A 13,841-nucleotide genomic window follows, 5' to 3' on the forward strand; every position below is an offset into this window, starting at 1 on the left:
CGTCACAGCCCCAGGAGAAAGCCAAGGCAAGTTTTCCTACCTAATTTCACTGGTGAAACTGAGGATCCGAGAAGATAAAGACTGCCTTCCTACTTCAGACTGGTACGCAGCAAAGGTCTTCACAGAATTTGTTATGTGCTTGCTCCCTACAGCTTCAAAAGGGCTTGTTAACCACAGGCAATGTATAACTCAATTTCTCCTTGTTTATAGGTGCTCTGTGGCCTTTGGTCTGTTGTGTTCATACTCAGAACTTAAGTCCTGAATCTAGACAGTTACAGAACCAAATGCAGGATCACGGCACATTGAGCCCTCTGCCCACACTGTCTGAATTATACAGAATCTGCAACAAAGGGACTCCTTTGGGACATCATGCCTGAATCACCAGTGACTTTGTGTGATTAGGAAGAGAATCTATTCTCTTAAAACAGATCCTCCATGGCACAGTAATTCATCACAGTGTACTCATCCACACATCCCTCCCAGGCATGACACAGGCCAGTTCTGCAATAAACATTTGTTGTGCTCTATTTACCAAGAAACGCATTCATTATGTAGAATGAAAGTATGTGTGTACATGTTAGCCTCACCCAATCTTTAATTATGACATTTTACCGTGCGTTGTTAGGTAAAATACAAACCTGGAAAATCTAAGAAGATAAAAAATTTACAGGCATAATTATTTGACTTTTGGTCAAGCTGCCATCTGGCTCCCTCATATGTACATCATTTTGTAACCTAACGGCATTGTTTTTGGGTTATACTTTGTGTATGGCAAGATGAAAGTTAGAGTGACTTTTCTTGCTGATTAGCACATTCCTGGAAGACGTATAATTGTTCTTATTTCCTGATCAACTAAGATCATCCAAAGTGGAATCTCATTCTGAGCATTTCTTGCGTGCCAAGTGCTAGGTGCGGTCGCATATCTTGTTTCATTTAATCCGTACAACCACCCTAAAAAACTCCACTGTGACCTTAATATTTTGCAGGATGAATCTCAGTCTTTGAAAGGTTAAGTAAATTTTACTTTTTCTTTTTCTCTGTTATGCTCGAAATCTATACTATTTTAATTGTATGGGGAAATAGAAAGACATTTATGATAACAATAAATGGAGAAACATTTAAGAAAGACTTGCATTTGTTTAATTAATGGTAATGATGGTGAGCCAGACTAATTATTCAGTGAACAAGACTGAGTCTCTTCTGAGGAGAAAATTTCCCTTTTACATGCTTTATCTTCAAACAGTCAGAACTCCAGAATCATTAGCATCTGTTGTGCAAAGGGATCTCAAAGGTGATGTGCTCACAACTCCTCGCCCTTGGTTAGGGAAAGTGTTAGCTGAGGTCCAGAGCCCTCCTGATATTGCAAATGGAGGAAAGATCAGCAGGGCTAGAGCCAATGCTTCTAGTCACTTTCTTGGTACACATATAGGGAAAAAGGGCCATAAGCTAGTGCTGCTTCAGTGCCACCTCAATGAGATAGCCTACGCAAATCAATCCACATAGGTGAACTTATCTCATCAGTAACTGAGTTAGGTGTAATTATCCTGATTGGTAGGTATGAAAAGTCCTGCTCAGGAAATGTAATTTTCCTATATTGATGCAACAAATCATTAAAAGAACTGGGGTTCAAGTCCAATCTGTGATACTGTGAAGCCGGTGCAATTACCCATCCCCCTCCTTGAGTCCATCGTGTCTCGGGGCCTTGGGTTTGGGGTTTGCTGCTCTAGGACCATATGGCAGAGGAAGAAGAAAGAACTGAGCAGGTGTATGAAGTCGTGATTCAGATGGCTGGGTTGAATCCCCAGATCCAGCTGTGTGGTAAGTGGCAGGGAGCGTCGTTAATTTTAACTCATTGTGCTCATCCATAAAATGGGGAAAATATATTGCATCACTTCCTAGGGATATTATAAGAATTAGACAAAAAAAAATGCTTGCAAGACCCAGCACAACACCTTCTGTATAGGAAGCTCTCAGCACGTATCAGTTTGTGTTGTTAGCTACTATCAAAGACCAAAGACAAAAATATCTGGAAACACCTTGATATCATGTGTTCCTCAGTCGTTAGAAACAAAAGCCACACAAATGCTGGAAGCCCACTGTGGAAATAATCCAGAGCCTATCACGGCACCCTCTAATTTACAGTCATCTCATCCCAAACCAGCACTGACTGTGTTAAGACGACTCCAGGAAATGATGGATCGATTTGCAATATCACTTGGTATTCTCTACAAAATCCAGCCATTCTACTATTTCTATCTTAAGATAGGGAAGTTCAAAAGTTAAGTTTCTCAGGATGACAAAAATGCTATCTCGTGAAATAATGGCCAACATACACAAGATAAATGGCTTTCATCTTTTAGGTAAGATTTTGTAGAACAAACAGCAGTCACCTATAGAAGAAATGAGAGATGTATTAGTCTACTGTGCGTACCTATAAGTCGAGAGTTGAAATATATGAGTATGTATGTATGCATGTGTGTGTGTTTCTGTTTGTGTGTACCTATATACATTTAGATTTATCTATTTATACATATTTATATGTATAATATAAATATTATATTATCTCTCTCTCTCTCTCTCTCTATATATATATATAATCTGCCAACAGAGCCACAGGAGAGATACTCATCAAAAATATGCACCCTACAATTCCAGGGATAATTAGTGTTGTCTGCTATAAACTAGTGAGGTTCAAAATGTAATTTGATGAAGAGGGAAAAAAATACCATAGCATGACATGAAGGCAAGCAGAGAAAAAAACTTACCAGTTTGCTCTGTTGGGGAAGCTGTTGTAGGTGCAATAGTAGTGACAGCTGGAAGAAATGAGAGAAAGTGTTAGACGATTGTCCAGGCCCATTATTTGACAGTGTCTGTACGTAAGTACGAATATATGTATGTATATATAATCTACAGACAGACAGGAGACAGTCACTAAAACCATGAAAGTTATGAGCCCCACAATTCCAGCAATAATTGGTCTTTTATATCCTAAACCAGAGAAGTACAAAAGTTAAGTTGATTAGGAGGGGAAAAAATCCTACAGTATGACAGAGTGGCAGACATAGACAGTGACTTACTGCTTTGTTCTGTCGTATAAGCCGTTGTAGAACCAACAGTAGTGGCCATTGAGGTGACAACTAGAAGAAATGAGAGCAAGATTATTCAATTGTTCATGCCCATTGCTCGATAGTGTGGGCATGTGTTTATATGAGTGTGTGTATGCACACACACACACAAACAAACACACACACACACACACACATACATAATCCGCTGATAGTGAGACTGTCCTTAAAATGATGAGCCCTACAATTCCAGGACTGGTTCATGTGAATCTACGTAATTCAATAGATCTAATTGATAAGCTGTCTTTCTGCATGTTGACCTTCATGAAGAAAACATTGTTCCATATTTATCACACCTGGACGGTAATATCCAAGTCTATATTGTTGTCCTTCTGTATTCACAGCTACAAGGACAGTGCCTGTCACAAAGGAAGTGATGGGGAAATACTTGCCTAATGGAAAAAGAAACAGAAAATGTGGCTACTCTACGGTCTTCAGCACACGCTCCTGACATGAAGAGTTGCTACCAAAATCAATTAGTTAACTCTCAGAATCCACAACAGAATGTCACATTTGAAGGTGTCTGTTTTAGGCACCTTTCCCATGAGAGCAAATGACTCACATACACCTTTCCAGAGCATGCATATCCCAACATCCCCAACTCACGCCCAAGATTTTCTGGAGTTCTGGGGTCTGTGGATGCGACAACAGTATGATTCCCTCTTATTTATATGTGCCCGGGGGCTTTGGTCTGTTGTGTTCATACTCAGGACTTTAAGTCCAAAGTCTAGACTGTTAGCGGAAGACTGCCAAGACCAAGAAACGTTCAGCCCTCTGCCCACACTGTCTAAATATGTGCAGCATCTGCATCAAAGGGACTCGCTTTGAGACATCATGCCTGAATCACCAGTGACCCTGAGTTATTAAGAGGAGAATCTACTCTCTTACAGTAATACATCCTCCTTAGGATGGTAATTCTTCCTAGTGTCCTCGTCCACACATCCCTTCCAGGCCTGGCACAGGCCAGTTCTGGAATAATTTGTTGAGCTGCCTTTACCAATGGCAAGAAATAGATTCATTAAGCAGAACAGAAGTATGTGTGTACACAGTAGTCTTACCCAATCTTTAGTTATGAAATTTTACCTTGCGCTGGTTAAAAAAAAATACAAACCTGGAATACCTAAGACCATTCTAAAACTGCAGTGGCAAAATTATCTGACTTTCTGTTCAGTTACCATCTGGTTCCCCCCAGTGAACACCATGTGGTCACCTAATAGCATTGTTTGGGGGTTGCACTCTGTGTATAGCAAGATGAAAGGCAGACTGACTCTGCTTGCTGAGAAGAACATTCCTGTAAAATGTATAATTGTTGTTATATCCTGATTAACTAAGATCATCCCAAGTGGAACCTCTTTTTGAGCATTGCGAGTGTGCTGAGTGCTAGGTGCTTTCACGCATCCTGTTTCATTTAATTCATACACCAACCCTAAAAAGCACCACTGTGGCCTTAATATGTTGGGAGATTTATCTCTGCTCTGAAAAGTTAAGTAAACTTTACTTTTTCTTTTTCTTTGTTATGTTCAAAGCCTATAATATATTAACTCTATGGGTAAATAGAGCGACATTTATGCTACCAATAAATGGAAAATCTTTTAAGAAAGATTTCTATTTGTTTAATTACTTAACATTTGATGAGTCAGAGTAGTTATTACGTGAACCACAGGACTGTGTTTCGTCCGGAGAAAATTTCCCTTTTACATGCTTTATCTTCAAACAGTCAGAACTCCAGAATCATTAGCATCTGGTTGTCCAAAGGGATCTCAAAGGTGATGTGCTCACAACTCCTCGCCCTTGGTTAGGGAAAGTGTTAGCTGAGGTCCAGAGCCCTCCTGATATTGCAAATGGAGGAAAGATCAGCAGGGCTAGAGCCAATGCTTCTAGTCACTTTCTTGGTACACATATAGGGGAAAAGGGCCATAAGCTAGTGCTGCTTCAGTGCCACCTCAATGAGATAGCCTACGCAAATCAATCCACATAGGTGAACTTATCTCATCAGTAACTGAGTTAGGTGTAATTATCCTGTTCGGTAGGTATGAAAAGTCCTGCTCAGGAAATGTAATTTTCCTATATTGATGCAACAAATCATTAAAAGAACTGGGGTTCAAGTCCAATCTGTGATACTGTGAAGCCGGTGTAATTACCCATCCCCCTCCTTGAGTCCATCGTGTCTCGGGGCCTTGGGTTTGGGGTTTGCTGCTCTAGGACCATATGGCAGAGGAAGAAGAAAGAACTGAGTAGGTGTATGAAGTCGTGATTCAGATGGCTGGGTTGAATCCCCAGATCCAGCTGTGTGGTAAGTGGCAGGGAGTGTCGTTAATTTTAACTCATTGTGCTCATCCATAAAATGGGGAAAATATATTGCATCACTTCCTAGGGATATTATAAGAATTAGACGAAAAAAATGCATGCAAGACCCAGCACAACGCCTTCTGTATAGGAAGCTCTCAGCACGTATCAGTTTGTGTTGTTAGCTACTATCAAAGACCAAAGACAAAAAGATCTGGAAACACCTTGATATCATGTGTTCCTCAGTCGTTAGAAACAAAAGCCACACAAATGCTGGAAGCCCACTGTGGAAATAATTCAGAGCCTATCACGGCACCCTCTAATTTACAGTCGTCTCATCCCAAACCAGCACTGACTGTGTTAAGACGACTCCAGGAAATGATGGATCGATTTGCAATATCACTTGGTATTCTCTACAAAATCCAGCCATTCTAGTATTTCTATCTTAAGATAGGGAAGTTCAAAAGTTAAGTTGATCCAGATGACACAAATGCTATCTCATGAAATAATGGGAAACATATACAAAATTAATGGTTTTCATCTTTTAGATAAGATTTTGTAGAATAAATAGCAGTCACCTATAGAAGAAATGAGAGATGTATTAGTCTACTGTGTGTACCTATAAGTCGAGAGTTGAAATATATGAGTATGTATGTATGCATGTGTGTGTGTTTCTGCTTGTGTGTACCTATATACATTTAGATTTATCTATTTATACATATTTAAAATGGCTCTCTCTCTCTGTGTATATATATATATACACATATATATGTAAAATCGGCCAACAGAGCCACAGGAGAGATACTCATCAAAAATATGCGCCCTATAATTCCAGGGATAATTACTGTTGTCTGCTATAAACCAGTGAGGTTCAAAATGTAATTTGATGAAGAGGGAAATAATGCCATAGCATGACATGCAGGCAAGCAGAGAAAAAAACTTACCAGTTTGCTCTGTTGGGGAAGCTGTTGTAGATGCAATAGGAGTGACAGCTGGAAGAAATGAGAGAAAGTGTTAGACTATTGTCCAGGCCCATTATTTGACAGTGTCTGTACGTAAGTACGTATATATGTATGTATATATAATCTACAGACAGACAGGAGACAGTCACTAAAACCATGAAAGTTATGAGCCCCACAATTCCAGCAATAATTGGTCTTTTATATCCTAAACCAGAGAAGTACAAAAGTTAAGTTGATTAGGAGGGGAAAATATCCTACAGTATGACAGAGTGTCAGACATAGACAGTGACTTACTGCTTTGTTCTGTCGTATAAGCCGTTGTAGAACCAACAGTAGTGGCCATTGAGGGGACAACTAGAAGAAATGAGAGCAAGATTAGTCAATCGTTCATGCCCATTGCTCGATAGTGTGGGCATGTGTTTATATGAGTGTGTGTGTATGGACACACAGACACACACACACACAAACACATAATCCGCTGACAGTGAGACTGTCCTTAAAATGATGAGCCCTACAATTCCAGCACTGGTTCATGTGAATCTATGTAATTCAGTAAATCTAATTCATAAGCTGTCTTTCTGCATGTTGACCTTCATAAAGAAAACATTTTTCCATATTTATCACACCTGGACGGTAATATCCAAGACTATATTATTGTCCCTCTGTATTCACAGCTACTAGGACAGTGCCTGTCACAAAGGAAGTGGTGCCGAAACACTTGTCTAATGGAAAAAGAAACGGAAAATGTGGCTACTCTACAGTCTTCAGCACACGCTGCTGACATGAAGAGTTGCCACCACGATCAATTCATCAACTCTGAGAATCCACAACAGAATCTCATGTTTGAACGTATATGGTTTAGGCAAACTTCCAATAGAAGGAAAGCAGAGCACGTAGGGCTTTCCTAACTGTGCACATCCTCGTATCCCCAACCCAAGCACATGATTGCCTAGAGTTGTGGACATGGTAACAATATGAATAAAGCTAATAGCTACTGAGTAATTCTTACTGTGCCAGGCACTATGTTAAATGCTTCACGTGCATTATCTCGTTTAATGCTCCAGTCACACTGACATGAGTTGTATGAAGGACTCCTTGTTACAAATGAGGAAATAAGGTCTGGATATAAGCAACTTGCCGAGAGTCATATCAGTGATGGCAGAGCCAGCATTCAAAGGATTGTTGTGGCAGATTCAATGAGATGGAGCATGTGCAAAGCACTTTGTAAAAATAACCCATAGAACTCAAAAATATTCTATAGAGAAACACCATAATTCCATCATTGTGGACACTAGAAAATCTTCTCTTTCAGATGTGTTAAATGTTCTTAGCAAATGATATTTTCATCACAGGAGCTCAGCATTTAGTACTCTGAATATATACAACCTAAGGTGATATTTCTCTGTAATGTTAAAAAAAAGAAAAAGAATAAGATGTCACCAAACATACAGAGATAAAAGTTTTTTAAAAGATAATTGACTGTTGAATGGAAGAAAACAGAGTCAAAAGCATTGTTTTGGTTTATCCTTCTACTACATGTATTCTTGTACATTTAGATCTGGTACTGAATGCAGTTTTACGCCTTCAATGAACTCATATTTTTGATGGCTAAAACACTGGGTTTGAGGTGTAACATTTGGAATAAATTCCGATAATGAGAATGTTAGCATAATCATGTATCGATGTTAAAATATCTTCAAAACTGACTTTAATGTGTCTTACAAGGCTCTTTCTTTTCCTTAACAGTGACTTTTTCATTAAAAGATAAATAAAACTCTTTTATTACCATGCATTGCTTGAGGAAAAAACAAAAAAGTAACGGTTTTTCATTATAAATCTGTGTATGTATGCTAAGCTCTCTCTCTCAATCAGGGTTGGTCAAAAACTTGGACCTGATTAGTTTTATCCCTTCAGAATCACTTCAATGACTTCTGGTTCGATGTTATATTCTTAGTCTTTATCAAAAACAAGATACTACCAAGAAACAGTATTAGAAATTTGCTGTAAGCTGACGTTAACAGAGATGTCCTCATTAGCTTTGTTGCCCTGAGAAGCCCATGGAGACTTTTGTTTCACAAATTAGACGCCAAGTAAAACACATTATGAACTGAAACTTCTCTATGATAATCATCACCAGGCAGCTTACCGTACTTTTCATTTTTCCCTGATCACTAGAAAAATCACAACCTAAAAGGACACTTCAAAGCAGTGGCTATATTAAACGTGCTTTGCATAGATTGTTTCCCCTGTGTTCTTAGCTATAGAAATAGAAAATTAGGGCTGTTTTTTAAATCTTACTTGAGTCAGTTTTAGGAAAGGATATTAAAAATTACAATCAACGCATAAATAAGCACATCACCATTGTGTTTTCAAAAGCAAATCTTTTCATTGGCACTATTGCAATTGCTTTTCATCATGGCCCCAGGAGAAAGCCAAGGCAAGAGTTTGAAGCTAATTTGATCATTGAAGAAACAATGAAGCAGAGAAGGTAATGATTGACTTCTGAGGCCGGCCCTGTGGCCAAGTGCTTAAGTTCACATGCTCCCTTTCTGTGGCCCAGGGTTTCGCTGGTTCTGATCCTGGGCGTGGACATGGCACGGCTCATCAGGCCATGCTGAGGCACCGTCCCACATAGCACAACCAGAGGCACTCACAACCAGAATATACAACTATGTACTGGGGGTGGGGAGGGGCTTTGGGGAGAAGAAGAAGGAAGGGGAAAAAAAAAAAAAAGAAGATTGTCAACAGTTGTTAGCTCCGGTATCAATCTTTAAAAAAAAGTAAAAAAAGAAAGACTGACTTCATAAATTTGGACTGGTATACAGAAAAGATCTTCACACGTTTTGTTCTCTATTTGTTGCACACTGCTTCTAAGGGGTTTATTAACCACAGGGAAAAGTACAAACTGATTTCTTCTTATTTGCCCTTCGGAGACTTTGGTCTGCTGTGCTTATACTCTGGACTTCAAGACTTGAGTCTGTTGAATTACCAGGCCACTGCCAGGACTCCTTAGGGACATCATGCCTCAATCACCAGAGACATTAAGTGATTATAAAAGAATGTCTTCTCTTGTAATAGGACATCCTCCTTAGGGACAGTAATTCATCCCAGTGTACTCAACTATACATCCCTTCCAGGCCTAGGACAGGCCAGTACTGCAATAAATGTTTATTGAGCCGCATTGACCGATGGCAAGATATGCATTCATTATGTAGAATGGAAGCAAGTGTTTACACATTAGCCTCCCCCAATCTCTAATTATGAAATCCTACCTTACAGTGGCATATAAGACACAAACGCAGAAAATCTAAGGCCATAATAAAATTGCAATGTCAAAATTATTATATTTTTTGTTGAGCCGTGATTGGACTGCATCAAATAAGCACAACTTTGTCACCTAATAGCATTCTTTTGGGTTATACTCTGAATACAGTAAGAAGACAGTGAGAGTGACTCTGCTTGCTAAGTAGAACATTCTTGAAAGTTGTATAATTGTTCTTATTTCCTGACCAAGTAAGATGATCAAAAGGGGCCTCTCTGTTTGAGCATTTCTTGTGTACTAAATTGTTAGCTCATTTCAGATATCTTGTTTCATTTAATTAATCCACAACCCTAAAAAAAATCACTGAGAACTTAGTATCGGTTGATGAAACTGAGGCTGAGAAAAGTTAAGTAAAATCTTTCTTTTTCTTTTTTATGTTCCAAGGTCTAACTATCTTAATTCTATGGGGGGAAAAAGGACTATTTATTCTGCCAATAAATGGAACAACATTTAAGAAAGATTTATATTTGTTTTTCATTGATACTTTATGGAAAAGGTGGGCTATTCCCTTTGGAGAAAAAGTGTTTTGGAAGGTTATATTTATTTATACATACCTTTGTTCACTGAAGGAAAAAGAATCTCTTGGTCAATCCCTCTTTGATTATTCTCATGTTGGACAATACATCTGTGTTCTTTATCCATTGACTTTCCAGTCACGGTCAGCCAGCTGAATTTCATGTATGTGTCGTTAGTCTTCACGGTATTTCCCTGCTGGGATTTCAGAATTGTATGCCCATTCTTTTCTTTCCAGTATACCTTGATAACATCAGGGAAGAATTTCTCAAGAAGACACAAATATGTTCCAGCCTTATGGAGGTTGATTTCAGCAATTGAAGGAAGAAAAATGGTGGGCTTGGGGGGAATGGCTGCAGGAAGGCTGCCATCTGTGGGGGGAAATTGGATAGCAATTAAAAACAATCATTAGAGATGCACAAACATTGAGCAGTGTGGAACAACCTAGGACATGGTAAAAGGAAGAAAAGCTTCCACTGAATTAGTGCTCACCATGGTCGAGTACTGATTGGTCATATTTTCAATGGGAAAAGAGGTTCCAGAGGTTATATAACTTGCCCAGAGTCACAGCTGTTAAGTGGCACAGCCAGGACTACAACTTTTCCTTTGTTCCTTCTCCACATGCTAAGATGTGGTATGAATTTTTACTGTACCATTTCAAGACTTCTAACAGTCATGAACACACAAAATTTTTAAAATCTCTTTTGTCCTATAATCATGGAGCGTGTTTTCAAGGTGGGTAGGTAGGTGGTGGAGATGATGTCTCTGCACGTGAGAATGTCTAGTCCTTTCTAAAGTACTTCCCTTTTCCCATCCCGTTAATTTTGCAACTTATGCTCTTTTAGCCAAATCACACTTTGTCATGTTCTGTAACTCTTTGAAATCTAGATCTTTATTTAACTGTTTCTCAGATGCACCAGATTGGCTTATTTGTCTTATAAATAAATAGGAGGAGGAAATTTTTCATTTTTTTAAAAAATGATGCACGGTAACTTGCTAATGGGAATCCACTTTTGCATGTAATCGACAAGCACGTTGACCTTTTAGTTTCAAATGTGGATCCCATGCCCACTTCTGAGATAATGAGGTTCTTCTACTTGATGTATAGTTTTATATAACATCTCAATTTCACATTTGAGCCACTCCAAATTTTTGGGTAGTGCAGTATTAGAGCTGCACCTCCAAATTGTTTATAAATCTTTGAATTTAGAGGCAAATGAGCAGTATTTTACAAACTCTTATTAAAAATTTTATTGACTATTTTCAGAAATGCTATCTTATTAATCTTATAAAGTACTGCACTTATCAGAATTTTGCTTCACTTTACACTATGTTCACCAAAAGCACATTTTATTTTGGAATTTCATTTGCAAGTCAAGCTTGAAGAAGAATACATCATATTTTGACTCTCAGTGTCTCCTCCAAAATTTGTATCTATCCCGTAATGCTGCTGAACTGTTTTAGAGCTCCACTGTTTTCTTTCCTGAATTAAGTATATATATAATTGGTGTAACATTAAATGTCACAGTTCCAGAATCTCTTGCAGACATAATGTCAAAACAAGTAACACAATATCATAGTTTATAAAGCCATGTCACTTGGATGCTGGAATGTTAGCTGATTACATATTACTGTGAATCTAGTGATTGGAATTATAAATATTAAAACTCTTTCCAATTTGATTTCTAATTGACACACAAATGCTTTCCTCGTACTCTCATTGGGTTAGTTGGAGTTATATGATTCAATGGGCAATTTCTTGAGTAAAGAAGAATTAGATTTCTTAATTGAGAAGAAAAGAAAAAGAAATTCTTGAGAAGTGCTACCTAAATAGCAAAGTTCCTGATTTTTATAGTAAATTAGTAAGCAAGCAATGTTGATGGTTTTTTCCATGTTGTAAATACAATTAGGTCATAATGTGCTTATTTTAATTTTATATATATCCTGCTTTTAGAGTAAATAGTATTTTGCTTATTATGATAGTAAGACACTATATTTCTCCAACCTTATACTTTGTTTTCAATTTAAAAAGCATGTTATAGGGTCTGGCTCGCTCTGCTTCAGTGGCCTTGGGTTCACCAGTTCCTATCCTGGGCACGAACCTACACACTGCTCAAGAACCCATGCTGTGGCATCATCCCACATAGAAGAAATAGAAGGACTTACAACTAGGATATGCAACTGTGTACTGAGGTTTTAGAGAAAAAAAAAAGTGAGGAATATTGGCAACAGATGTTAGCTCACGGCCAATCTTCTTCACCAAAAACAGCCTACGTTAAAAAAAAAATCATTAAAAAAACCCAGCAAATTTGCCTATCTCAAAAAAAAGCATATTATATAAAATGACTAATTTTTCAGTCATCCATTATATTTACATAATTGTAGCTTTTAGTCAATATATTAAAGAATGTAATTTTCATCTTAGAAAGTTTTGCTCTTTATAAGAATACTTCTGATCATTGTATTAAAGAAATTGAAAATAAAATGATGATTTGAAAAATTTCTGCATGTTAAAATGCTATACTTAGCTGCTGTCCCTTTTCCTTAGCTAGATCCTTTCAGTTTCATTTTATTCAGGAGAAAATAAATCTCACATTTGCATAACTTTCTCAATGTAGCAGTTAGCTGACCATTAAATAGTGTACTTATGTATACAGGGTTAGTGCCTATGTTTTAAATAATTGCATTGCAGGCTTTTTCTTTAAACATTCCTTTTAATACTTATTAACAGCGTATTTTATGGTAAAAGTCATTTTCATGCAGCGTAGAATAGAAACCAGGTAAAAAAATAAGCAAACACATCTAATCCATTTATATACCTCATCTGCATGACCAAGTAATACATTTGAGGGAAATTGCCTCACTTGCTTATATTTTATTAATATGCAACAGTATGAATTCTAAAAAAATTTACAAAATGTCAACTACATTTTTAATTGAAAGCATGATATTTCAACCCCACATGTTGGTATTGATTTAAGTATTCTTTAGTTTCTTCTTGTAATTTTTTATCAAATAAATAATTATAGCTATTTGATATTTAAATATGTATTTCAAATTTATGACAGATTACTACTATAATTGACTTTACGTCTTGACAATTTTCTGTAGGAATTTAAACTTTTTTCCGATAAACATGGGCATGAAGCTTAAACTAAGTGGCTACAAATTTTTGAGCCAATACATGTTAGTATTAGAGATAATATTAACTAAAATAAAGGATTGAGATTTTAAAAACATAGGACAGCATAAAAAACACATTTTAATCTCATTTTTCTTGCCAAGTGATGGAAAACCCTGCTAAAGATAAACAAATAACTCCAAATTCGTACTCCTAGTGTGAGTGGACAGTGAGATGAGTTTCCATTGGAGCAGTTGGAAGGACAGCTAATCCTCTGGAGAGCTACTGCTCTGTCAGTGTCATTGTCATCAAACAACTCTCCACACTGGGTACAGTTCTCCCTTCACAGTGGAATTGGAGGAACATTAATCCAGCACCTGTTAGGTGTTGGACAATGTGCCAAGCATTTACTCACACGATTTCATTCAATTCTCACACAAGGCCTGCTGGATACACACTGTCATCCCATTTTATGCATTAGGAAACTGAGGCTAGAGAATAATCGCCAAGTT

At 37.6% G+C, this 13,841-nt stretch overlaps 1 gene segment (V, D, J or C); it reads right to left on the reverse strand.

Moving 5' to 3' along the window:
* LOC103544596 (T-cell receptor gamma chain C region DFL12-like) overlaps positions 1–13,841 on the reverse strand; it is a 49,823-nt gene that overhangs the window by 5,574 nt on the left and 30,408 nt on the right. The window contains 5 exon segments of the C gene segment in view: positions 2,766–2,813; positions 3,078–3,137; positions 6,356–6,403; positions 6,668–6,727; positions 10,250–10,579. Coding sequence covers positions 2,766–2,813; positions 3,078–3,137; positions 6,356–6,403; positions 6,668–6,727; positions 10,250–10,579 — 546 coding nt within the window.

The sequence above is a fragment of the Equus przewalskii genome, chromosome 4, assembly GCF_037783145.1.
Source record: "Equus przewalskii isolate Varuska chromosome 4, EquPr2, whole genome shotgun sequence".
NCBI lineage: Eukaryota > Metazoa > Chordata > Mammalia > Perissodactyla > Equidae > Equus > Equus przewalskii.